Source organism: Prionailurus bengalensis, chromosome A1 (assembly GCF_016509475.1).
Source record: "Prionailurus bengalensis isolate Pbe53 chromosome A1, Fcat_Pben_1.1_paternal_pri, whole genome shotgun sequence".
NCBI classification, from domain to species: domain Eukaryota; kingdom Metazoa; phylum Chordata; class Mammalia; order Carnivora; family Felidae; genus Prionailurus; species Prionailurus bengalensis.
Genome location: NC_057343.1, coordinates 177,603,280 through 177,629,524, shown reverse-complemented (window position 1 = coordinate 177,629,524; position 26,245 = coordinate 177,603,280). Strand labels below are relative to the sequence as shown.

General features: G+C 50.8%; 1 protein-coding gene and 1 non-coding gene across 3 annotated transcripts in view; one reads left to right on the top strand and one right to left on the bottom strand.

Annotated features, from left to right (window-relative positions):
- ERGIC1 (endoplasmic reticulum-golgi intermediate compartment 1) overlaps positions 1-26,245 on the top strand; it is a 103,272-nt gene that overhangs the window by 38,529 nt on the left and 38,498 nt on the right. The window contains exons 2-3 of one of the 2 annotated variants that reach the window (XM_043595907.1): positions 9,568-9,629; positions 16,312-16,384. In XM_043595907.1, coding sequence (XP_043451842.1) covers positions 9,568-9,629; positions 16,312-16,384 — 135 coding nt within the window. The remainder of the gene's footprint in view (positions 1-9,567; positions 9,630-16,311; positions 16,385-26,245) is intronic. The other variant, XM_043595917.1, reaches the window with a different exon arrangement.
- LOC122496668 lies at positions 6,459-6,561 on the bottom strand. Its single transcript, XR_006300892.1, has one exon. It is a non-coding gene; the product is annotated as a U6 spliceosomal RNA (small nuclear RNA).

The following is a 26,245-nucleotide window of genomic DNA, read 5'->3' as shown; positions in this document are numbered from 1 at the left end:
AGTTGGTGGCCTAGTAACTTCAAAGGTGTCCAAAGAAGCTTTTGTTGTGTTTTGTTTTTTGAAGTGTCGTTATGCACTCACAGATTGTTTGATGTGTTTTAGCCATTACCAGTTTTTAACAGCTTTATTTAGGTATAATTGACATACAGTAAACTTCACATACCTAAGGTGGACAGTTTGAGGAATTTAACATGTATCCACCCATGAAACCATCATCACGGTCAACATAGTGAACCTAAAGTTTCCTCATGCCCACCTCTTCCTTCGTCCCCAGGTAACTGGTGGCCTGCTGTCACTCTAGATTAGTTTGTACTTGTCTAAAATGTTATAGCTTCCAAAAGACACAACAAGTGTAACCAAAAGCTATCACGAATGGTTACTCTTACCATTCTTAGGCGATGCATAAAAAATAGTACATATTTAGGGACACATGTGACAAAAGAAGTTCAAGACCCGTATACCGAGCACCCCGTTAAACACTGATGAGAATTTTATATAGCTGGAATCATACCACGTGTACCCTAGTTTGTGTTTCATGCAGTACAGTTGTTTTGAGAATCATCCATGTTGTTGCTCATGTCAATACTTCATTGCTTTTTATTGCTGGGTAGTAGTCCATTGTGCGGATATGCCATAATTTACCTATCTTTCTGCCTGTTGATGGACGTTGTGGCTCTTACAAATTAAATCTGTGGCTATAACATCACAAATATGAAGATGTAAGCAAGGATATAAATCATTTTTTGTCACTATCCACGCCCCCCCCCCCAAACATATACTTAAAATTTAACAGAAGCAGCGTCCCACCGTTTGCTTTTTTCTTTTGATGTAAAGAGACCTTCCTCATTCCCCTTTACAGCTGGATCGTCCTCCACTTGGTCTATAGTTTATTAACCGGTCCCCTTGGATGGACATTTGGATAGTACCCAGTTGTCTGCTATTACAGCCGTGCTGTGGTGAATAGCCTGCACATACGTCATTTTGTATTTTCATCTGGAATTTGCTGAGTGCCATTAATGGGCCAGGCCCTGCACGATCCACAGATTGTGGAACAAATCTGGCTCGACTAGGTCCAGTCAGAGTAGAGGACCCTGCAGCCATATTGGGGCTGTGCCAGGAATGTATATGTCCACAGAGTCTGGGAAGGTGGGGCAGGCTGTGTCAGGGGGTGCCTTCTAGAAGCTCTTCTTCCTCTTTGGCCAGACTTAGTGGCTTCTGTGGGAAGGAAGAGAGGGGGAAGACCAGGACTTTGTGGTCAGAGAGGGTATTCTGGGATGAGAAAGGTCACAGTGGAGGCAGTTGGAGCTGGGAGAACAGCCTATAGATAGAGACCTCCACACAGGCTCCGAGATTCGGGGAGAGAGCCTCAGGGGATGGGCTGGAGAGAGAGAACTGTGCACGTGGAAGTGCTTTGTGCAGAGGGTCATCCCCCAGACCTCCACTCCTTCAGCCCCCAGCCTGTCTGCGTGCTTCAGGCAGGCCTGTGGCACAGCGGTTAGAGCATATGTCCTGAAGCTAGATGGCAGGCGTCGAGTCCTGCATCTTGGCAAGTGAAATGGGAAGAATGATGGAATCTACTACACAGGGTTGTGAAAAGGACTTGAGTTAATGAACGCAAACTCTGAGTCCACGACTGGGTGCACAATGGTCCCTCACAAAGGGGACAGCCACAGAGTAGCTGGGATGGCCATGATTCACCCTCTAAGCTCTTCTATGTGGGCTGGAGAGGGAGACAGATTTTTTTCCCCTTCCTTCTGACAGAGGAAGGATTGGTGTGGGCTCTTATTAGCAGTTTGAACGTCCAGGACAGGATTCAGGGGGCTGTGAGAGTGATTCTAGGGCTCAAGAGAACTGGTGCTTGTAGGGTTCTTTCCCTGCCCGTGCTTGGCTCGGACACATTCATTTACCTCCGTGTGCCCTCCAGCATGCACACGCGTGTGCGTAGGCGTGCGCGTGCACCCTCCCCCCCCCACACACCACACCAGTGGTTCTCAGTAAGGTGGAAGAAATGAGTAAGTGAACAAGCAAGCACACTTTTCACCTAACTCCCTGGTACTTGGCACTGAAGCCTCTTGACAGGCTGGTGGGCAGGGGTGACCAGGCCACAGCACCAACTAAAAGCCTTGCTGGCTATTTTTGGGACCAGTGACCCACCACTTCCAATGACTTGCTCCTCAATGGCGTCTAATTTCATTAAGCCTTGGAAACAGTGACATCACGAGCGCCTGCCTGCCTGGTAGCCGCCCACATATGGCGAACCACAGAGTGATCTGAGATTCGTCTCCAAGAGCAAGGGAGAAGTGAGGTCCCAAGCAGCAAAAGTTAAAATAGCAAAGCTGAGGCATTCTGCTATGAAAAGAAATTACAGAAGAAATCCATTAGTCAGAGATTTCCAGCGGCAATTTCCTTGCTTGGGAGCAGAGGAAGACGTATGCATGTTTATTTTGGGTGAGGTTATGCTGCCATTCCTCACTCAGTAGGCTAGATGCAGCCTGTAGAGTAGTTTCTGTTAAGTAAATCCTATATTCTCATCAACTCCTCGTATCAATGTTGATGTATGTTTGATCTTAAGGTAAGATGTGTTAGAGGCGCAGATTCAGCGCATTTTATTAAAATAGTGACCCTTGGACTTACTCGACTGTCATGGTAAGCCACAAGTCTAGGTGGACCTCGTTGTGTCTCTGTGGGTTCCTTTGCCCAGATCTCTCCAAGTGAGCTCTTCTTTCTCAGGCACAGAGCACAAAGGAGAGGGAAAGACTGCTTAATCCAGATCGCTGGTCTCCGTGGGGGCAATCGAGGCCGTGGCCATGACTTCACCCAGCGGGAGCAGAGGCAACTGGCTGCCTTTCAGACAGAACACAGACTCAGTGGGAAAATGAGCTTCCCACATGTGAAGTTTTGGTCTCGTACGACATGGTTTCTCTACTTCAGTTCTCTGGACATTTGGGGCCAGTAATCCTTTGTTGTGGGGTGGGGGGGATTTTACTATGCATTGCAGGATTGTCGGATGCATTAGCACCCCTGGCCTTAACCCGCTAGGTTCCAGTAACACCCCCAGTCCCCCGTGCGACAACCAAAAATATCTCCAGACATTGCCAGATGTCTCCTGGGGGGCCAAAATTGCCCCTGGTTGGGAACCGCTAGCATCTGAGAGATAACCAGGATTTCATCAGCTTTTTATTGGCTTGTTTCTGATTTAAATATTCTGTGTCTAATTGCACCTCGAACTGAACAAGTCACTCTTTTTTTTTTTTTTTTAACATTTATTTATTTTTGAGACAGAGAGAGACAGAGCATGAACAGGGGAGGGGCAGAGAGAGAGGGAGACACAGAATCTGAAGCAGGCTCCAGGCTCTGGCTGTCAACACAGAGCCCGACGAGGGGCTTGAACTCACGGACCGTGAGATCATGACCTGAGCCGAAGTCGGACGCTTAACCGACCAAGCCACCCAGGCACCCCAAGTCACTCTTCTTAAAGCTTCTGTTTTCTCATCTGTAAAATGATTGGGTTGGACGTAGTGATCTTAGAGAACCTTCTAGACCTGACAGTGGAGGGTTTTGAAGGCAGGAGGCCCCTGTGGGGTCTCTGTGTTTGTATCCTGTCCCAGCAAGGATAGACCTCTTGCCAGCCTAGCTCCAGTCACTACTGCCGTTGTCCTGGCACTTGGCATTGGATCAGTCTTCCTTAAGTCCAATTGATGGTTCTCTTACTTTAATTTAAGTCCACTTTGCCCCCACCCCCACCCGCTTTGAAGTGAAGATTTCTCAATATCCAGTACAAGGAACCCCTGAGGACTCAGCTTCTCCAGTGTCCATTTCAGCTTAATCTTGTTTTTAAGACCAGCCAGTGGATCTTATCTTTGTGCAGATTCATTCACTGACTCATTCATTCAGGTCAGTTCTCCAGGGGCCTGGATTGGGCAGGGCTGGGCAACAAGGAGGCCCAGGGCCTGCCTCAAGAAGATCATACTCTGGTGGGAGGGCAGGAAAAAAGCATTTTTTTGCTTGACAGTGATGAAGAATCCATAGTTTAGCTTTCTCTGTTTGAGGCTAATCAATTCTAATTCTTTAACCTTTTTTCCCAAGCATTTTCCACTGACACGGTCTCAGTTTTGGCCCTACATGGTTGGAAAAAAACCCAGCAAGAACGTAAATTAGGCCTGGATTCAGAGTCCTGCTGTGGCACTTCACCGGTGTGTGAGCTTAGCCAAACCACCAACCTCTGTGAGCCTCGTCTGTAAAATGGGCTAAAAATCCCTAACTTGAAGGCTGGTCAAGAGAATTAAATGAGAACATGCCAGCCAAAGGCATAGCATGAGCTGAGCCCACACTAGATATGCACTAGGCACCCCTTCCCCCTCTTCCACACTCTCTACCCTTTCCTCCATATTCTCTTGACAGTGGGTGGCCACAGCTAATCGCATCACCACATCACCGCAGTGAGGGACTGACTAATGTAAACCAGAGAGGACGACGGCTCACTTCCCTGTCTGTCACATGCCTGGGTTCTCACCAGTCTTCCTGTGGCCCATTTCTTAGTGACATTCACTGCTGACTCACTTGGCTTGTGGTCAGCTCTGAACCCAGGGTCTTTTTCAGCTCTCCCTTTACCCCACCACCACTCCGCAGCTTGGATTGATGGCATGGGAATGGGATAATCATTAGAGAACATTCTGTTTAGGTGGCCCTTCTCAAGGAGTCAAAAGCATTACTAGATTGGCACCTCCATGAGGGCAGGGGCCATGTCTACCTTGACCGCTTCCATTTTCCCGTATCTAGAATACTGCCAATAAGTACTTAGTAAATATCTGTTGAGTGAATTAATGTATTTTGAGCTGGTCCCTGTCTTTTAGGAGATTCTCACCTGCTCTGGGCAGCATCTGTGGAAAAGTAAGCAAAACTCTGAGACTAATTTACCAGTAAGTGACCTCTATACTGATTCCCACAAGTATAGGGCAGTGGAAGGGCCATGGCCTATGACTCAGACTTGGGTTTGAATCCCAGCTCTACTAGTCACGGGCTTGGTGACTTTGAGCAAGTTGCTTATAGCTTAGCCTTGGTTTTCTCTCTGAAAAATTGGGATATCAGTGTCTGCCAGGGTTATTGTAAGAATTACATGTAAATATGTATATGTAAAAGTGCCCAGGCTGGCAGTGATCTTGGTTTCACATCAGTGACTCTTTCTAGAGCACCTCTTTCCTTTGATCACTATTGCTTCCTGTAGTTTGGTCCAAGTCTACCCTCCTCTCTTAGACCTTTGTTCATTCAACCCTCCCCTCGCCATTCTCACTCCCAACAAAGATGTATTCTTGACACCCAGCACACTCAGTAAACATTTGTTAAGCCAGCACCTCAAAATCAGAAGCCTAGAGGGACCAGGTATGTATGAAGAAAGCAGGCTGTGTGGGATTCTTATGTGAAATCTCCCCCTTACAATTTTTTTTTTATAATTCTATTAAATTTTAAAGAGCCTTTTTAACTTTTTATCTTGCCATAATTTCTGGCTTACAAAAAAATTTGCAAAACTAATGCAAAGACTTCCCATAAGCCCTTTACTGAAACTTCCCTAAATATTACCACGTTACATAACCAAAATACCATTATCAAAACCAGGAAAATAACACTATACCGTAGTATTAACTAATACATGGCTCTTATTCAAATCCTAACCATTGTCCCCCTGATGTCCTTTTTCTCGTCTGGGACATCCTGCATGGTTCAGTTGTCATGTCTCTTTAGTCTCCTCCAATCTCTGAAAGTTCTTTAGCCTTTTACTTCTCTGAATGACCCTGATACCTTTGACAAGTACTGGCCAGTCATTTTATAGCATGAACCCTCCGGTTGGATTTGTGTGTTGCTTTCTCATGATTCATTTGAGGTTGTGCATTTGAGCAAGTTTCCCACACGAGTGTAATGGTGTGCCTTCCCCAATATCTCAGACCAGGAGGCACATGATATGTCTCCTTACTGGTGACACTCACTTTGGTCACTTGGTCAAGATGATGTAAGTTTCTCAACTATAACGTTACTCTTCTTCCCTTTGTAATTAGTAAGGATTTTGTGGGGTGGTATTTGAAGGTATGTAAATATCCTGTTTCTCATCAAATTTTGGGTTCATTCATTTCTTTTTTTTTAATATAATTTATTGTCAAGTTGGCTTCCATACAACACCCAGTGCTCATCCCAACAAGTGCCCTCCTCAATGTCCATCACCCACTTTCCCCTCTCCCCCACCTCCCATCCACCCTCAGTTCTCTGTATTTAAGAGTCTCCTGTGGTTTGCCTTCCTCCCTCTCTGTTTGTAACTATTTTTCTTCTTCCCCTCCCCCATGGTCTTCTGTTAAGTTTCTCAAGATCCACATAAGGAGTGAAAACATATGGTATCTGTCCTTCTCTGACTGACTTATCTCACTTAGCATAACACCCTCCAGTTCCATCCACGTCGCTGCAAACGGCATGACAAATACGGAAGCTTCACGAATTTGCGTGTCGTCCTCGCGGGGAGCCGTGCTGATCTCTGTACCGTTCCAGTTTTAGTACGTGTGCTGCCGGAGCGAGCACTATTCATTTCTTTATATAGATCCGTGGCTTCCTATTTTATCCAATGGGTTATAACCTATCACTGTGATTTTTGATTTTAGTGCTCACATCGTCCTTTCTTTGGCCAGTGACCCCACCATTCTTTGAACACTGTCTTGCTTTCTGACATAAGAAGGTGTTCCAAGTTCATCTTGGATTTTCCTCACGTAGCCCTGGGATCAGCCATTTCTGCAAGTAGAGAGGGAGATTTAGAAGCCAACATTTGAGTACCTGATGTGCCGTTTGCTATCTGGCTGTCACGGTTCCCGGACCCTCCCTGTGGAATGAGCCAGGAAATGTATGTGAATAGGATGTGTATTTCTGTATTGGTGGATGTTGAAAGTCATGAATCCACAGTGAAACCTCCATTTCCACTCGAGCAGCACAGAGTTTATTCTACTTTTCCCTCCATATAGACCTCCCTTTCCCAACAGTGAGCCCCAGGCGTCCATTATCCTCACTGTATTTACATATTTGATTAGTGTCCCCCACCCCCATGTGTCAATCTCCCCTCTCTGGCCTCTTCACCCTTATCAGATTCTGACATTCTGCCCTCAGCTACCCCCACCTCCTCACCCCGAGTGACCTCTGACTTCCCATAAAACTCCCAGTTTTGAAGTGGTGGTTGATAAAGTTTTTAAACTGTGAGGCCCAGTTTCTGCCTGTGGGCCCTGGATGGCGACCTGGTATTAACTGGACAGGGAAGGTGGAGTGTAAGCCCCTCCCACCTCTCTGGTGCCTGTCATTCCATGCCGTCCCAGTGCCTCGTGCAAGGGGACTCTGCTCTCTGGCACGCCAGGTTCGGTCATCATCCCGTCCCAGCGTCACGGGCAGGTGAACTAACTCCACGCTCCAGCACGCCAGGTCTGGTCGTCTTTCTTGGCCCCTGTTTTTGCTGTTCTCACTACGTGGACTGCTTTATGCCTCTTCCTACCCTGCCTCCCATCCTCCTGCTCTGTTCAGACGTCACCTGCTGCCGGAAGCTTCATGGACCACCCCATGGACCACTTTCTGGGTCCCCCTAGCACCTTCAGCAAACCTTATGAAGGAACACCATTATACCCTCCTTCCATTTCCTTCTTTGTCTTTATTGCTAAACTGTAGGCACACAAGGCCAAGGGCTGAGTCTTATACCTGTGTCCTAGTGCCTAAGAGAGGACTTAGCATGTAGTAGGTGCTCATAGATGTCAGTCAGCTGAACATTAACAACAGTAACGGAAAAAAAAAAAAGAAGAGTACCTGCAAATAAATATTCATATAGTACTTCCTGGGTGCCAGGCACAGTTCTAAGTGCTTTCTATGCACTAAGTCACTTGGCCTTAACCGCTATGCTACGAGATAGTATCGTTGCCCCATTTTACAGCCAGGGGAACTGAGGCTCAGAGAGGTTACGTAAGTGACATGCCCAAGGTTGAACAGTGGTGGAGTCACGTTTGAGCCCACTTGGGCTGATTCCACACTACATACATGCCTCTTATCTCTTACAGGCCCCTCGTGGTTAAAGGGGTCAGCATTTTCCGAATAAGGGAGATGAGTAGGTATGGAGAACTGAGTCACGTGGACCCCTCTCGCTCAACCACACCCCCAGCCCCAGTTTCTAGTGCCCCTTAAGGGCCCAAGAACGGAAGACTGGTAGCTGAGCAGGCCGGAGAGAAAGTGTTACCTTTTAACTTGGCGGCCCACAGGAATATCTTCTCCCCTGACGTGTTAGGAAACCCAGCACGTTTCACGTGCAGTTAGGACGAGCGCACAGTAGTCAAGCATCAGATCTTACGCAAGATTTCCAAGTCATTGCGTTGAGGTTAGCAGGGTGCTAACAGCTTTTCCCAATCACCAAAGGGGAACCACATGCCAACTGGTAGCCCCCGAGGGCTGGAGCAGCCGGCCTCTTCACCATGCCAAGTCCTGCCCGGGAGCCTAGGAGCACTGCGGGGATAGAACTCTGCTTTGTGAGAACTGCCTGCTCAGGTTCAAGTGACAGGAAGGAAGCCAAGTGTGTGAGGCGCCTCCTCTGTGAATGCTGTGTAAATCCACCACAGACATTTATTTCCGTTACTCCTCTCGATGGCCTGGCAGGACCTGGTAACAGTAGCCACAAACAAGGAAGACCAGCCCAAAAGATTTGAACCCAGGGTGGTCTGATTCCAGGATCCTCACTCTTAAATAGCTGGCCAGAATCTGCTGTGTCTGTCCGACTCCCAGATCCCAGATTCTTCCGCCGCACCCCACAACCCTCATTTACTGTGGTGGGACCCATATGAAAGAAAGACATCAAGGCATCTGCTCTGCGTGTGGGGAGGAGACCCCCACTAGACACGAGCCAGAACTGTCGCAAGCTAACGCTGAGACTGGGCTCCAGGCAGGATTTTGTTAACTTCACGCCTTGGAGTTAGGAAGGAACTCCACAGGCAAGCTGCAGGAGTTGGGGAAGGGGGGGAGTGGAGATGGGAGGGGGAGGGGGAGGCAGGAAAGGGAAGAGGGGGAGGAGAGGTGACACCGGGCAAGAATGCAGTGCCGTCATGGAACTCAGGAAAGACGGTGCATTTCCCTATTTCCTTCATCATTAGAAGAACCCAAGACGCGGGTTCAGTTCATTCCACAAGGGCTTGCTGAGTGTCTTCTATGCACCAGGCCTGTGCTAGGGTCTGGGGACGTGGGCGGAGGACAAAACCCAACAAGATCGCTGCCCTTGTGGAAGTTCCATTCTGATGGGGGGGAGGACCAACCCAGAAACGTAACCGAATGAGGGTCCTGCCTGGTGGCTCTAAGTGTTGTGAGGAAACGCTACCAGGGGATGGGGCAGGGTCCCATCGGAGGGCTTTCCTTCAGGCCTCCTGGGGGAGGTGACCTGAAGGAGTAGGAGGACCTGGTTCCGGGAACAGCTGTGGCTTGCTGCCCACGTGGCAAGCAAGCTGAAACCATCTTCCCTGCGGCCCTGAGACCCACCCCTTGCGCCCACCTCACCCCTGTCCGCTTTGCTCTCTGCAGGTTTGACATCTACAGGAAGGTGCCCAAGGACCTTACGCAGCCAACATACACCGGGGCCATTAGTGAGTAGCCATCCTTCTTGCCGTTGTCCTCACCCCCTCCCCACCTCCTGTACCCGGGCCTGCTCTCCCTGTGCAGAACTGCTGAACCAGGGAGAAAAGAAGGAGAGACGGGAGGAGAGGACAAAGGATGGGCATCTTGCGAGCCCTTCATATAGTTCCTCGTCTCCTCTCTGTTCTCACCAGAACCCTGCAAGGTATCGGCATTATCTGTTTCTGGAAGGATACACCCGAAATCATCAGTAGCAATTGCCCCTGGGTGGGGAGACTAGGGCTCAAGGGGTCAGGAGGGCTTTTCTTCCCTTTTAGACTACTGGAGTTTTTGACATAAGCACATTTTTAATCATTAAAAAGAAGAAGAAGAATTGCACCAGATTTTGGTTTCTAAATGCCAGTGTTCAGTAAAAGGACTCAAAGTCTCCTTAAAGAAAGGGCTGGTTCCAGGGCCGGGGCAGGAAGAGAGCAGAGTAAGCTTGGATCATCTTGGGCCAAAAAGCAAAGAAGCTCCCGGAGGGGGGAAAAAAGGGCTAGGGGTGCATCAGCAGGACGCAGGAGCAACATGAAAGAGGCCAAAGGCTAACGCAGGGGTAGTCGGAGTAACAGATCATGGCATGATTGTCTTATGTGCCAAAGAATTACAAAAAAGGATTATGAGAGTGTACTGATGTAAATCAATGGGAGAGAAGGGACGGCTCTTCCTTAACAGAAGAATTCCAAGTAATAGAGTAATGTAGATGGATAAATACCCCCTCCAGGAGGTAAAGCCTAATTCTCTTCTCCTGGAGTATGGGCTGGACTCAGTGATGCAGAGAATGGAAAGAGCAGAGAGTGGAAAGGAAATGGTAACTTTCCTGTGTAGATGCGCAGAGACAACCAAGTGATGAAGGTTGACATCAGCCAGTGAGACGTCCTGTGGACGTCACGCACCCCCGATGGGACGGGATGGGAAGGACACCTCCCCTCCGAACATTCTTCCCCAAACAGCCCAAGCCTGCCCAATCATGAGAAAGCATCATCGGGGCCCAGGTTGGGCGACATTCTGCGCAGCTCCTGCCAGTACGCTTCAAAAGTGACAAGGTCTCGAAAACCTTGGGAAGAAGGGGGAACTGTCAACAGATTCAAGACTAAGGACACAGGATGACTACATGCAAAGTGAGATCCCAGGTTGGGTCCAGGAACAGGAAAAAGGGGGTTTGTGGGGAAACTGGCGAAACCTGTAGTCCTGTCTGTAGCTTAGTTTTGGTGCTGTATGGCGTTACTTCGTTTTGACGTGCATACCGTGGTTATGTAAGACGTTAACGTGAGGAGAAGCCGGATGAAGGGCGCATGGGAACTCTCTGTACTGTCTCTGCATCTATTACTCCACAATGAGAAGTTTATTAAAACCAAAACAAACCCAAAAGCGCCATGCGCGCAGGAAAACCTCATAGCCTCATTTTCCAGAGGAGAAAATGGGCCCAGAGAGGTGAAGTGACTTGTCTCAAGTTTCACATCTCTCGAAAGGTAGGCTTCCCTGCACCCCATGGCCTGACCCCCTGCCGGCCTCTCCAGTGCTTCCTGCGGGAGAGGGACCCTCCCCGTGGGCTGTCCCCTGAGCAGGGCCCTGGGGCTGGGCAATCAAATTGGAATCCACTGCTGCCTCCCAAGGTGGGTCATAGGAACATGGCCTTGGGGTTCCCCCACCCCCGCCCCGGCTGCTCCTGCCCGGCCCTTACTCATTGAAGCCGTGGGTGCCTTCTCCAGCCCTGGGTCTCCACATCCCTGGGGAAGGGAATGCAGCAGCCAGGACACAGGATGCATGTCCTGCAGGCTTCCCATGTGGCAGAGCTGGGTTCATTCTCCCATCTATTAGCTGCGGGACCTTGGGGAAGTCACTTCTCACTTCACCTCTCTGATCCTCAGTTTCCTGATATGGGGAATAAATGAGTTCAGACCCGTCAAGTGTAGGGTATGTGCTAAGCTCTCAGTGCCTGGACTACACTCCTCTGGTCACTGACCTCCAGCCTGTGAGGGTCCATGCCAGCAGACGCTCTGATGCTTTGTGCCTGAGTCCCCACGGAGAGGATACCCAAGGCCCATGAGAGGAGAGGGGGTTCGACTTGTTTCTGAGCCTGATCACAAAAATTCAAGTAAGGTGTCCTGTCCCCTTCCTGCCACCAACCAATAGTCCAGACCTCTGCCTCACAGTCTCTGCAGTCTCACCCTTGTTAATGGATGTGTAACAATCAGGTCTGGGTCCTCCTAGAATTTTTAAAAAGCACGTTCAGGCTTTGATATACCTATATCGTTGTTTTAAGCAGAGACGGGAACCTACTGTGTGGACCTCTCTTCCCGGCCCTTTTTTCAACCGCCGTAGGCTGGACACCTTTCCTACCAGCACGTACACGGCCCGCTGCATTCTTCCCTGCAGCCGCGTCTGGCAACCCACGGTCGCCATCATCTGCGCGACCCACAGTTTACGTAACCAGTCTCCTGGGAGTGGACAGTCTCGATTCCGATTTATGGCTGTTGCAGACATCCTTGTCCATATATTTTTATATCCTTGTATGGTTATTTCTGTAAGGTAACTTTTCCTAGAAGAGGAATTACTGGGTCAAAGGGCATGTGTGTTGTAAAATTTAGAAGGTACTGCCAGATGGCCCTCTAGGGACGTGGTCTGATTTGCGGTCCCGGCCACAGTGTGCAAGACGGCAAATTCCTTTACCCGAGAGGAAAAAGGCGTGAGGCATGGGAAACCAGCCCTTAGCTACCATGTAGTGAACAAATATTTATTAACTAGGTCCCGGGGCCAGGTCCCGTACCAAGTACCGGGATCATGTTGATGAATGGGCTCCCGTCTTTGTCCTTAAGGAGCACATGGCCTACCAGGGCAGCAGACACGAAGCCACACCATTTCATGACATCTTGATAAGCGCTATTAATAACTGCAGGAACAGGGAAGGGCCCTGGACACTCACGGATCAGGGTTTGAATTTTGCCTCCTTCACTGAAGTGGCCATTTGGCCTTGAACAAATTCCTTGACTTCCCAGAGTCTTGGGTCTCGGGTCTTGGGTCCAGTGCCCCCCTTTGCTGGCTGCACCAGGTTTCCCAGTCACACACATTCTCTAGGGGTCACATTCCTATGGTCCACTGCCTGAGTCAGTTTCAAAAGAAGTGTGGTGTCAGAGAGCCTTAGCTTCTTGCCCAAACATGGATTGAAAACCCTCATCAAGCCTTCAGTATCACAACGGCCTTTCTGGTTGAAATACTTCATACCTGCCTTCATACCTCGTGTTTTTCATTCATTCATTCATTCATTCATTTCATTCATTCATTCAACAAGTATTTTTTCTGTACCTTCTCTGAGCCAGGCTAGACCCTGTGACCATAGTGGTACTGAGACATTCATTGTCCACCTAGTATGGGACGATGGTAGGGGGAGCAGTCACAGAGGGTATATGATCAGGGCTGTTGGACACTTGGGTTTCAGCTGAGTAGACTTGGCATTTATCGTATCCACCTGCTGGGTTGACCAGGCTTCATCCAGACCTTGAACAGAGCACACAGATTTCAGAAGGAAGCCTTCCATCCCTGTCCCCCGCCCCCCCCCAACCCCCAATCTGGACAGAGTTAGAGCGTTGGGGCCCTTTTGCAGGCTTAGGGCAAGGAAGGAAGTTAGAAGGCCTGGATTGGTCTAAGTCAGCATTGACCTTCAGAAACGCCTCCCTATTTTGTGCCTGTCCATGACAGCATGCGATGGGTTGCTGGGGCTTGAGAGAGGTGTGAGGGGGGATGAAAATGACTCTGAAACATGGGTCCTATGTGATACTGTTTAGGAAGATTCCAGGTGAAGGGTGTTCTGCCTGGTAGTGGGATTCTTGATCAGTTATCATAGCTGCAGTCTGCAGGTGAGAAAGGGAAGGATATAAGCCGGGAAGTTGGGATTGGTGGCTGCAGGAGTGCAGTGGATTTTTTCCAACAGCTGGAGAAGACATTTGAAATGAGTTTCTATGCCACAAAAGCAAGCAAGCAAACATGGCCACTCCTGTAAACTGATGTGGCATGTATTTCAGACATAGGCTGCTGAGAGAGCAAAGCATGGTTGAAAAGGATGTATATAGCTTATGCTGCAGTTGGCTTAGAGAAAGAAAGGAATTGTGCATATATGTTTCAGTGCTGTGGAAGGACGCAAGACGGTAACACTCATACCTTAGGGCAGGGGGCTGCAGATCAGGAGTGAGAAAGGGACTTGACACACTATACCTTTTTATGCAGCTGCAGGATTTTTCTCATCACGTGCATGTGTTACCTCTTCTGAAAAGAAACAAAAAAAGTAAAACCCTTTAATACTGCCCTATATAGTTCTTTTAGTGTTTGAAGAATTGGGGAGTCATTCTAGGATCCCATATGTTGGTCTGGTTTTAGAGGTGTAGGGACTGTGGGGATGTCCCTGTCTTGTTCTTCACTTGGAGTCCTAGATCTTGGGGTTTCTTTTCTTAGGGCATTGTCTGTAGAATTCATAGGATCCAGGCCTGTCTCCCCACCCACCTTCCCAGGCCAGTCTCTTCCTCTCTGAGCCTCCATTTCTACCTGCTGCGCAAGGGTGCGTGCCCCCGTCAGGCGGGAGTGTGAGGTGACACGGTAGCTGGTGACACTGCCACAGCAGGGTGCATGGTAGTGGCCCAGCAAACATTTGTTCCCTTCCTTCTTTACTTAGAAGTCATCTTTTTGCATTTTAAGATGGATAGATGGATGGATGGATGGATAGATAGATAGATAGATAGATAATGACTGGTTTCAGTGTTTATCACAGTTGCTCAGCCAGTCCAGGAGCAAACCATCAAGAATGTAGGAGAATCAGCAAGTGGGACCAGGAACTTTTTTTTCTTTGCAGGAAACTAGGGGTCACCCCATTTGTCAGTCAGTCACCTTCCCCAAATCACCAACTCCTCCAAGGACTCCCTGATGAAAGTCCTAATAATGAGCGAATGCTTGAGCCTTTATTACCCGCCAGGTACTATGACAAGCCCAGTTTCTCTGTTGTGGAAATTCTCAGAGAAACTCCATAAGGCCTGTTGCCATTTTACAGATGAGGAAACTGAGGCAGGGAGAGGTAAGTAACTTAGCCAGAGACCCGTAGCAGGTGAGCAGTGGGCATATTTTGCAAACCCTTGCCCACTGCATGCCTCTGTGATAAGCCCAGGTGAGGCGTGCTCAATGCTCACTCTCTGCTCTTGGGTATTCCCTGCCTATTATTCCCTCCTGTATGCCAAGCCCCAGGCCAGGCACTGGAGCTGTGGAGTTTCTGCCTTCAGGGATATCAGTGTAGTGAGAGAAACAGCCACAAAGAGCCGGTAAAATGTGGCAAGTGTGAGAATAGAGGCTGGGAACAGAGGAAAGAGTGACCAGCTCCACATCTGGGGATGAAGAGCCTCCTACCAGGAGAGACTTTTGAGCTGGACCTCGGCCTGGGAGCATAGAGAGGAGTTCACTTCGCAGAGAGGATGACGAGGAGGAGGGGGAGGAGAGGGAGGAGGAGAGAAGATGGGAAGGACGTTCCCGACAGGAACCACAGGAACAAAGGAACAGAAATAAGACACATATTTACAGAACAGCACGTGGCTCAGTGTGGTTGAGTGGTCAGATGTTGGGGGAGTATCAGGAGCTGGGGCTGGAGTTCAAGGCCAGATCCGGGCCACTTGTTATATATTGTCCCTGGGAGTGGCCCCAGGGGTCACAGATTTCCACCCTGGCAGGGGCCGTTGACCAGATAAATATGAGTGACATGGGCCAACTCTGGAACTCTCTTCCACTCTCTCCATTTCAGACTTTTATAGAAGAATTCCTTCCATAAAGAATTTTCCCTTTTCTTGAAGTGTTCAGTCTCCTCACTTTCTGACCTCTGATGAGGACATGGGCACGCCGTTGATGGTACCACTGGGGGTGGTGATAAATGGCGACAGACCGTTGGCCTCGGCCTTGGAATCAGGGACTCAAGAGGGGGTGGTAGGGCCTGGGGCAAACTGGTGAGCCTCAGACCCCATTGGGAACCAGGGCCTGAGTGTTCTGGACTTTGATGTGCAATCAGATTGTTCAGTGTCAACTCCAGATTTTGAAATACACATCACTGGAGCTGAACAGAACACATTTGTGGGCCACCAGTTTGCAGCCTCTGTGTTTTTTAATGCTTATTTATTTATTTTTGAGAGAGAGAGAGCATGGGAAAGGGGCAGAGGACCTGAAGCAGGTACTATGCTGACAGCAGCGAGCCCAGTGCGGGGCTCGAACCCACAAACCGTGAGATCATGACCTGAGCCGAAGTCAGACGCTCAACCCACTGAGCCACCCGGGCGCCCCATGCAACCTCTATTTTTGACTGACCTCTGCATTAATATGCTCTTGTGGAATGAAGTCAGTCTGGCCCCCTGGAGGACCTGCCTACATAGGGGGTCAGTCTCTATGGGAAGGTCACATCAGTACCAAAGGAAGTCCTCCGGGAGCAGGGCTGCTTAGACTAAGAAGGGGCTTTGGACGGTTGGTGGGGCTTCTTTCCCCCTCCCTCTAAGCAGCTTTCCTTGGAGGCCAGGGGTGGAGAGGGGAGGGATGGGAATGGGAGGGGAGAGGGAGGGAGGAGGGGCCAGCCCACCCACCCCCCAGCCTGTGCCCTCCACCCTTAATTGTGTGTCTCTGTATTGTTCCTTCCAGTCTCTATCTGCTGCTGCCTCTTCATCCTCTTCCTCTTCCTCTCGGAGCTCACCGGATTCATAACGACAGAAGTGTAAGTTCCATTCCCCCACAGGGGACATTCCAGAGCTTTCTGGGACCCCAGAAGAGAGGAGACAGGGGCTTTAAAAAGAAGCAAGACCTCTGAACCTTCTAACTCTCTCATTTCCAAGCCCATGGTGTCCGTCACTCCTCTGTTTCTTAAAAGGGTTTTGAAGTTAGAGCAAAAGCAAACATTGCTTTGTTGAAGCTGAAGAGAAAATCTAGGTTCCGTTCTGTGGGGGGGCTTCCTGGGTCCGCAGATGACAGGAATCATTTGCCCATCTCTGCTGTCCCTTTGTTTGGCCAGTGGACTTTTTTCCCTCTGAATCATCATAGGGTCATTTGATGTTAAAGCTGGAGGAGTTCAGAGAAACGGTGCCGCTTCCTACCCGAGGGGGGTGGGGTTGCTGACATCAGAGCCCAGCCCCCCTCAACTGAGCCCCCTTCCCTGTTCTCAGGCCCACACTTAGTGAGGAATCCGTGTGGGCTTCCTGGCAGCGATTGACGCATTGTGAATCGATCCCCAATTTCTAGCATCATCCGTTGCCCGGATAACCTAGTAAATGCTGTGGGGTATGTGTAACACAGAATGCCATTGGAATTATTCAGTCACAGCCCAGCGGCCGCCCTGAGGTGGAATCAGACCCCAGAGCTTCCTGCCTTGGCCACTGGCTCAGGGCTTCCAAGGCTCTTCGTTCCTGTGTTTACAACCCAGAAAGTCATCACGGGGCTGGGCCCTGGCCACCCACTCCCCTGTTCAACACTGGAATTTTCTTTTTTGCTCATGGAATTTCTTGGTTTCCTTTGCCTCCCTCTCGGCCACAAGACAATAGGAAACTAAAAACATAGTTGCTTAGCCCAAGACGGGCGTTGTAGCTATGTAAGTGTTACCACCTTTAATCCTCAGATAGCTCTGAGAGGTGAAGGGATTTGCCCAGGGTCGTATAGTTAGGAGGGGGCTCCCAAGGCCCACCAGTGTCCTGAATCCACAGACATCTCAGTCTTGTCTGTTTCCTACCATCACCCTCTTGCCAACTAATTTCTGGTTGTAGCCTACACTGGTATGGGGGAGTTTGCCTTCCCTGTCCCTCTGATCCTGTTTTTAACCCTGATGGCACCAGAGCCCAGAGGGTCTCACGGAGTGGTAGAAAGACCTCTGGACAAGGCATTGGGAGACCCAGGGCCAGGTCCTCCTGCTCGATTGCCACTTTGCTGTGTGACCCTGGACAGGTTTCCAAACTCTCTGGCTCTCAGTATCGCTGGCCAAACGAGAGGGTGCATTAGAGTCAAAGCTTGTAGGTCTGGGGAGGCTTGTCTGCTTCCTAAGACATGACCTCCTGACCACGCAGGGGTCAGAGAATGTTCTTTGCCCCACTCAGCTCCTAATGGGGGAGTGGCTCTGTGTAAATTTGGGCCACTGGATGTCTCAGGGGTCACCTGAGTTGGAATGAGAAACAGGGACAGCAGCAAGAGATTGAGAGCTACTGTGTGCCATGTACCTGCTGGTCTCTCCAGGCTGCACCCCCTTCCCTGGGAAGGGGGGCTGCTGTTCAGGTTCCTCGTGTTCTCAGCAAGGTGAGTGGGGTACATGTGTGACAGCAAGGAGGGAGCCCCAGCTGTGTCCCAGGGACTAGGGAGACTTTATATATTCTGGACAGAGCCACTGAGAAGTGCAAAGGCCCTGAGGCAGGAATTACCTGGTGTATGTGCAGAGCAGATAAAGAGCTAGTGTGGCTGGAGCAAAGTGAGCAACTGGAGAGAGTAGAATATGAAGTAGGTAGGACCAAGCTGGGGTAGGTCCTGTACACTGTTGTGTATTCATGGGCCTCATTCTTGGTCCTGAGCTCCCAGAAGTCAGAAACCAGGTCTGCCTCCTTCCTTGCTGAGTGGTCCCCTGCTCAGAGGAGTTGAAAAAGCCAACAGTGAGCACAGACCATCAACAAGCAAGCAAAGCTAGAACGTACATGAATTAGTGAAAAAGACTCTGAAGAAAAAAAAGCAGAGCAGGAAACAGAGAAGGTGTGTGATATTTGTGAGGTTTAAACAAGGTTGTTTACCAGAAAGGTACTTAATGCCACACCTGATGTACTTTAATATGGATCTGTAGTTCTTCATGCTACATTTATTCACTTCACATTTATTCCCCATCTAATGCTAAAAAGGTTGTGAGGCCACCCTCAGCACCTGGCATGTAATAAGCACTCCACGAATGTTAATTTTCTTGTCCCCTCCCTTGAGCTCAGAGCAGCCTCCCTCGCCTCCTGCTGACATTGTGAAGGGCAGCTTATTAAGCCGTTGTCAGCTCAGCCCATGGTGAGGCAATGGGCCCCCCGACAGGTGAGTTGTGACTGGAGCAGGTCGTGTGCCACCTGCTGTGTGAAGAGCCACTCAGGTGAGCTTGGACAGCTTGTTCCATTACCCAGGACAGGGCTCCCTCCTTTCCGAAGAGCACAGTATGTTCCCGCCACTCTGCCTTCTACCCTGTTCCAGGGTTTTCCCTTCCTGACCCCTGGGGGCATCCTGGACACTCTGGTCCCAGCACCTCCCTGGAGAGGAAGAAAGATGAGGGGTGAGTGGGGTAATCAGACTACGAGGGCCATTCATGGTGTGTTTGCCATTTGTCTGGCCCGTGCTGAGCTCTTCCCCATTTGCTGTGTGAGTGGCCGGAAGGAGGGAGGGAGGCGGGAATGAGAAGAGAAACCCATCGGTAGCCCAGGGGCCAGAAGCTCCATCTGTGATGATGCAGTGGCCCTGACGCCCCTCTCCCCCTGCTGCCGTGTGACCACGGTGCAGGAGTTGCCCAAAAGGAGTCTGTATGGGTGAGGACTGAGGACTTCAGCGAAGAATCCAGAGGTAAAAGCATTGTTCCTGGTCTTTCTTCCTTCTATCAGAAGTTTCTCTGACCCCTGGGAAGGCCTGCCAGTTTGGGAACACATGAAGGTCCCAGGTCTTCTGTAATGGATGTCGGGCCCTCCCTGGCAGGTTTGTGACCACAGTGGGTCAACCCCCCACACCCCCCATCATGAGATTGTATCCCAAGGAAATGAGGTCACTGCTGGTGGGATCCACATTGCGCCAACCCTGACCCGTGGTTATCAGTGAGTGACATAAGACACTATTCTGGCCCAGCCCGGTAGGGAAGGAGGCCTGTTTGTTTGGGTGGTTGGACTCTAACCTGGGCTTTAGACAGGCCATTAATTATCCTTGGGAAAGTGGCCCCATAGGGGGTGCTGTGTGGCTTCACATTTCCAGGGGAGCAGGCCCCCCCCTTGCTCAGAGAACGTGGCTGCAACACATTCCAGTCTATGACTTCCCAGGCTTGGCTGCTTTTACTTATTAACCTGATGAGGATCTGTAAGAAGAAAATGTAGTAGCTGGAACTCTCCACTGATAATTTACAGTACGATACAATGTATTCTACTTTCCAGTTACGATTTATACTAGGCAACCACATACCCAGCCAGCCAGCCAGCCACCTAGGTTCGCACTTTACGGTGATCGTCTCATGTCGTCAACACAGAACCCCTTGAGGTGGGTTCTGCGGGTAGTCTTAGCCCCACTTTACGGCTGGGAAAACTGAGGCACCAGGAGGCGAAAGCCACAATGAGGTTAGTAAGTGGTGGGGCCACTCCAGTCAAAGCCTCTGCACTCCTGCCCTGTCATACCACGCTTTTCTGCCCAGAGCATTCTGGGCCCCCAGGGGCATGGGAGCTGCTGCTCTTTGGTCAGAAGAGTTGACCTGAACATTTGGATACACCCTTCCAGGGTGAAGTGGCCAAGCAGGCAGTTGGAACTCCAGGAAGCCATTGCCCGCCTAGCGGGAACTGGGTGGTTACCTTGAACTGTGTCCTCAGATGCTCCATAGCAGGCCCCCAGTGGGGAAGCCGGTAGCTCAACCAGGAAGGATGCCTGGATGTCTCCCTCCGAGCCCGGTCACCCACTCTGAGGCCTGGGTTGTGAGCTAGGGCCCGGTGAGAGACCCAGGGTCGTCTCATGAAGGACAGGCCGGAAGGCGTCCGAGCATGGAACGACTGGACCGGCTTCACGCTGCAGCGAGGTCCGTTCTTGTGAAGATGAACTTGGGGCAGGACGACCCTGGAGGCCAGACTGGACAATAGCTGTAGAGAGGAGGGTGTGGGCAGGACTTGGTGGCCGAGAAGGGGTGGTTTTGGCCCTCCACCTGGTAGGGAATAGATGCACTTACTTATACCTGGAGGGTAGGGATTTAAAACAAGGTCCTGGGGACATTGCTTGCATAACTTCCATCCCTCCCCTTCCACCGCAAGCCCTTGCTGTGGGCCTCACTGCTGTGTAAGTTTCCATTAAATCAAATTATTAAGCACAGAGGTCAGCGACTTTGGGCAGGAATCTGAACTATTCAAGTGCTCTTCTAAAAGCAAATAAAATTGTTTTCCATAGATGTCATCAGACTCACGCCTCAGCCTAGAGTTTCAGGGCCCTTCGTTACATTCCACCTACGCTCCCCCCCACCCGTACCTCCCCAGTCCCTCTCTTCCTCTCCCTACATGGCCACTGCTTACTGACCCCCACGCAATCCAGCCAACTCCCTGACGCTGTCTGGTGTCCCCCGACTGGAATGTGCCCCCCTCTCCTCCATCAGCACACATTGGTACCTCCCCCCGTTCATTCTGCAGGGGTGGTGATCTCGTGCTCTGTGCTCCTGGCTCAGGGAGTCCTCGTCCCGGTCAGTCGGGAGGTCAGATGCAGCAACCCACCAGGGCGTGGCAGGGGGAGGTGGCAGAGGGAGGCTTGTAGGGCACAAAGGGGATGGACCCTTTACACCTGCTTGCCCTGTGGCCACTTGGGCCATGGGTGCAGTTGGGATGGGCACCTGCAGATTATCGGAAAGATGATGACACCTGCATCACAGGTCTCCTTGGGGGACACTTGTCCCTCAGGTTTTCATTGATTCCTTGCCCCATCCATCTTAACGCGGTGGAGAGAGCATGGCTCTGGGCTTCCATGGCTCCAGGTTCAGATCCTGCCTCTGCCTCTTCCTCTTCCTCTTCCTGGCCATGTGATCTTGGCCAGTCTTTTATCTGTCTTGCTCTGAGCCCGGTTTCATCCTTGTGAGAAGAGAACAGTGACCCTACTAAACATCTTCCTGCTGTGGGTATTACATGAGATACTACATGTGAAAGTCTCCGGCGTCGTGCCTGGCACCAGCCAGCTGCTTAGAGCTGGGACATCTTCGATTCGTTATAAGCAGGGCCACCTTTTTTTTATGCGGGCCTTAGAATATACCAGGGGCTGTGCTGGCACCTTACGTCCATGAACACATTTAATCCCTATGACAAGAAAAGCAGCTTCTGAGGAGAACGAACTTTGTTTTTCTGAGTTGCTGCCTAGGCATTTTACAGTGTGATAACCCTCCTCACACCCAGAGTCTGGACACTAAGATAAGGACTTGAGTTCAGGATGCCCGCCATGAGTTCCCGCCTTTATTTTGCCTGGGGCATCTTTCAAAATAGCTACTGAAGAGTGAAGCCGGAGGAGAGTTAGTGACCTCTGCCCCATCATAAGGAATAAGTGCTTGCTACCCTGTTCTCTCTCTCCCGCTGGCTCCTGCCCTCCCCTGGCTCCCTGCACGCGTGCGCGCACGCACACGTGCACACACACACACACACACACACACACACACACACTCCTGGGATCTGTAAGTAATAAATCTTGGGACTCTTTCTTCCTTTGTGTGGGTGTATCGAAACTGTGCCTTCCATCAAAACGACCCTGTGGGTTTCACTTCCCCAAAGTGGGAGCTCGGATGCTGAGGAAGCTACCTGGCCGCCCTGTGTGGGTGGCTTGTGCCCCCTTGTTCAGCAGGTCATAATCGGCATATTCTCGATGTAATGCACCAGCTGTGGGCCCCTCAGTAATCCTTGCCACAGTGCTGTGAGGTGAATACCTGTTGCTACCAACTCTGTAAACACTGATAATTATAAGGACAGTAAAAGCAGCAGACACTTACTGTGCCGTACCTGTGACCGCCCCTGTTTTACGTGTGGGGAAACCGAGGCTGGTAGAGGCAACACCCCCTGCATTATAAGGTCAGTCAGCTCGTAGGTGCTAGAGCTAGGATTTGAACACTGAGAGTCTGGACTGGCATCACGATGCCTTATGCTCTTTACCAAGAAGGGCCCGAGCCAGGCCCTCAGATTGGTGAGGAACATACACCCCCCTGCCCTGGGGAGCCTGCAGCTTTATCGCTCACACCCCTGGGAAGCAGCCCGAATCCTGACCCCTCTTTTGTTCTGTCTCCCTTCTTTCTTCCTCTTCCCCCTCCCCTCCCTCCTGGTTTTCTTTCCTTCTTTTCAAGACGTATCTATAACTTACAAATAGCCAAGCGCATAAATCTTAAAGGTGAGACTTGATGAATGCTTGCCTCTGCTTATACCCGTGTCACCATCACCTCATCAAGACAACACATCTCCGCCACTGGAAGGTTCCTTCGTGCCCCCTCCCAGTCAGTACCTCCTGCCACCACCACTAGTGTGACTTATTGCCGTAGATTAATTTTGACTGTCTTCAAACTTCATAGAAAACTTCCCCAGTTTTGCAGTTAAGGAAACCGGGGCTCAGAGAGGTGAAGTAACTTGTTCCAGGTACCCCCCCCCCCCAGCTTCTTAGTGGCAGGAGGTGAGCCTACATGTATCTGCCACTGCCCCATGAGTCTTCTCATCGCCCTTGCTAGTGACAGGAGGAATCAGGCCCAAGAGTCTCCAGATAGCAGTAAATCCACAAAAAAGCTTGTATTGTCCCTTCAGGTGGGCTGATTTCTGGCTGTCCGTTCACCTTTTAAAATCAGTTCAGCCCCAGCCAGTTTAGCTAGCCTTGGCAGGCGTCTGCGGGTGGCAGGCTAAAGGAGGGCTTGCAGTGCTGGCTGGGGGTAGGAGGACGCCAGCAGCCCTGGAACATTCCGCTTTGGATTCCGAAGGTGGATCTCTTGGCCTCCTTGGGCAGGCGGCACAGGTGATTGAACTTCGTTTATCTTGCAGCCTGGGGCCCTTCAGGAATGCACTGGGAACAGCCAGTTCTGGCCTTACATAACCAGACTGGCCTACGCTCTGCAGGCCAGTGGGCTTTCCACCCCTCCCCAGCAGCTCAGCCCCTTTATGCTAGGTGGCACTGGAGAGCCTGGGCTCCATGGGCTAGGAGAGGCCCCCTGGGGCCTCGAGGGTGAGCTCACCTTGGTGCCACACCTGGCATTCACCTCTCTGTGCACTGAGGTCACCTCCAGAGGATTGCCAGGGGATGACATCATCCCACAATCCGCCGGTGATGTGCTGAGGCCCCACCTCCGAGGTGGGAAAGGTGAGTAGCTACAAGGAAGAGTCTCACTAGTTTGGGAAAGGAAGCCGGGGGCTCTCCCTCTCCCTCGGTGACCATTCTGTTAATCACCCAGTCGTGTCATTACTCAACAACCTTCTGGAGTTGCACATCAAGGCTGGGGTAGAAGTTGGGTGCTAAAGGCCGAGGAGGAGCCCTTTTGGCTGTGGAGATGTCCATCCCCCAGCATACCCTCCTGTGGTCCTGCTTGCTCCTTTCCCCCTGGCTAATTTGTTCTCTTTGTTCTCCGATGGGGGCCAACACTACGAGCCTGCCAAGTACAAGCCCCTGTCTCTCTTCCCCACACCCTGTGTGTGGCCTCAGAGGGCCTGCCCTCCTCCCCCATTTCCTCCCTTGATCCTAGATGTTGAGGGCGGGAGGGAGGGGAGACAGCATGAGCCCTAGAAAGTCTGGGGCTCAGGCCGAATGCAGACCTAGGTGGGATTTTAGCTCTGCTATTTCCTGCTGTGTGACTTTGGAGAGGGCACTCAACCTCTCTGAGCCTCAGTTTCCTGATTGTAAAATGGGGATCAGGACATTTTCACAGGATCAGATGGGAATAACATGAATGCATATAGGCCCAGTTGGGATTTTCCGGACTTCATGGGGCTGGAGGCCCAACAGTCTGAAGGCCAAGCCACATCTGTCAGTCTCTTGTCTTCAGGAGCATCCTTGTGACCCCTGCAAGGAAACAAGCCCCAGGTGACTTTTTGAGCCCACTGTTTCTTTTTTTTCCTACGTATTTTTTTTAAGTTTGTTAATTTTGAGAGAGAGAGCATGCATGTGTGAATGCATAAATGTGTGCATGTGCACCAGTGGGGGAGGAGCGGAGAGAGAGAGGAGGGAAAGAATCCCAAGCAGCACCGAGCCTGATGTGAGGCTCAATCTCACGACGGGAGCCCACTATTTTTAAGTTTATTTATTTATTTTGAGAGAGAGAGAGAGAGAGAGAGAGCGCGCGCGCGAGAGAGAGAGAGCGAACGAGCGAGCAGGGGAGAGGGGCAGAGGCAGGGAGGGAGAGAGAATCCCAAGAAGGCTCTGCATCTCATGTGGGGCTTGACCCCACACACTGTGAGATCATGACCTAAGCTGAAACCAAGAGTCGGAGGCTTAACCGACTGAGCCACCCGGGTGCCCCTGGACCCCACTGTTTCTTAATTGAGCACCAGCTACATCATATTAAGGGCCAGGGGCATAAAGACAGGCTCTGAGTGAAAACAAAATGCCCTTGCCCTGGCCTGACTCATTCTTTCCCAGAGATGTGGCCATGTACAAGGCTTTCTTAGAGTCTAATTGCTTAGAGCTGCAAGCCTTTATTTACAGCCTATGGACTGGACCCTAGTTAACGCTTTCAGTAGCCACAGCCCAGCCACTTCAAGCACTGCCCCCATACCTGCCCACTGGGCCGAGCCTTTAGATTCGGTCCCCTCTCCCCTTGGGAAGTGCTCTGGGAATCAGAAGTGGCCTTCAGACACGGCCACCCGGCGTCCACTCAGCGGCTCTTCAAAGATGCCTCTACGACACTTCAAGCTCAGCACAGCCGTTTGCAACTCAGTGCCTTTCCCTCCTCACTGCTCTTCTTCCAGGAGCTCCCAGCCCAACAAATGTTTCCAGAAAGACACATGGCGGTCTGCCTGCATGCCTCCATTGAGCCCCCCACGGCCCATAGCTGACATATCTGGCATCCCTCCCTCCCGCGCCCCCCTCCCACAACACACCCAATCCAGGCCATCCCTTGCCTTCTGTGTGGTTTCCCCAGTGCACAGTGGCCCCTCCGGTCAGTCTTCCTTGCAGAGGAAGCCTATTAAAGGGCAAGACTGACCATGCGGCTGCACTCTGTCTGGATGGAGTGTGAAGGCCTTACCAGGGCCTCCGGGCCTCCCTGACACAGCCCCTGCCCATTCTCCAGCTGCATCACACAGCCCACTTCCCTTCGCTCTACGCTGCAGCCACAGTGACCTTTCCTCAGTTCCCCAAAATAGCTACTTCCAGGCCTCTGCACACTCTGTCCCAAAGATCCTCCCCTCCCCCACCCCCACCTCTTTGCTGGGGCAGCCTCCTCCTTCAGGCCTCCGCTCCCATCTCCTCCGAGAAGTCCTTCTGGCCCATTCTCCCCAGAGGTCACTTGTCCTGTTATCCCTCCCTTGTCACCCCACAACTTTCCAACCAAGCAATAATCATAGTTGGTGGAAAGTATTTTTTTTTCAATATATGAAATTTATTGTCAAATTGGTTTCCATACAACACCCAGTGCTCATCCCAACAGGTGCCCTCCTCAGTATCCATCACCCACCCTCCCCTCCCTCCCACCCCCCATCAACCCTCAGTTTGTTCTCAGTTTTTAACAGTCTCTTATGCTTTGGCTCTCTCCCACTCTAACCTCTTTTTTGTTTTTCCTTCCCCTCCCCCACGGGTTTCTGTTAAGTTTCTCAAGATCCACATAAGAGTGAAACCATATGGTATCTGTCTTTCTCTGTATGGCTTATTTCACTTAGCATCACACTCTCCAGTTCCATGATGGAAGGTA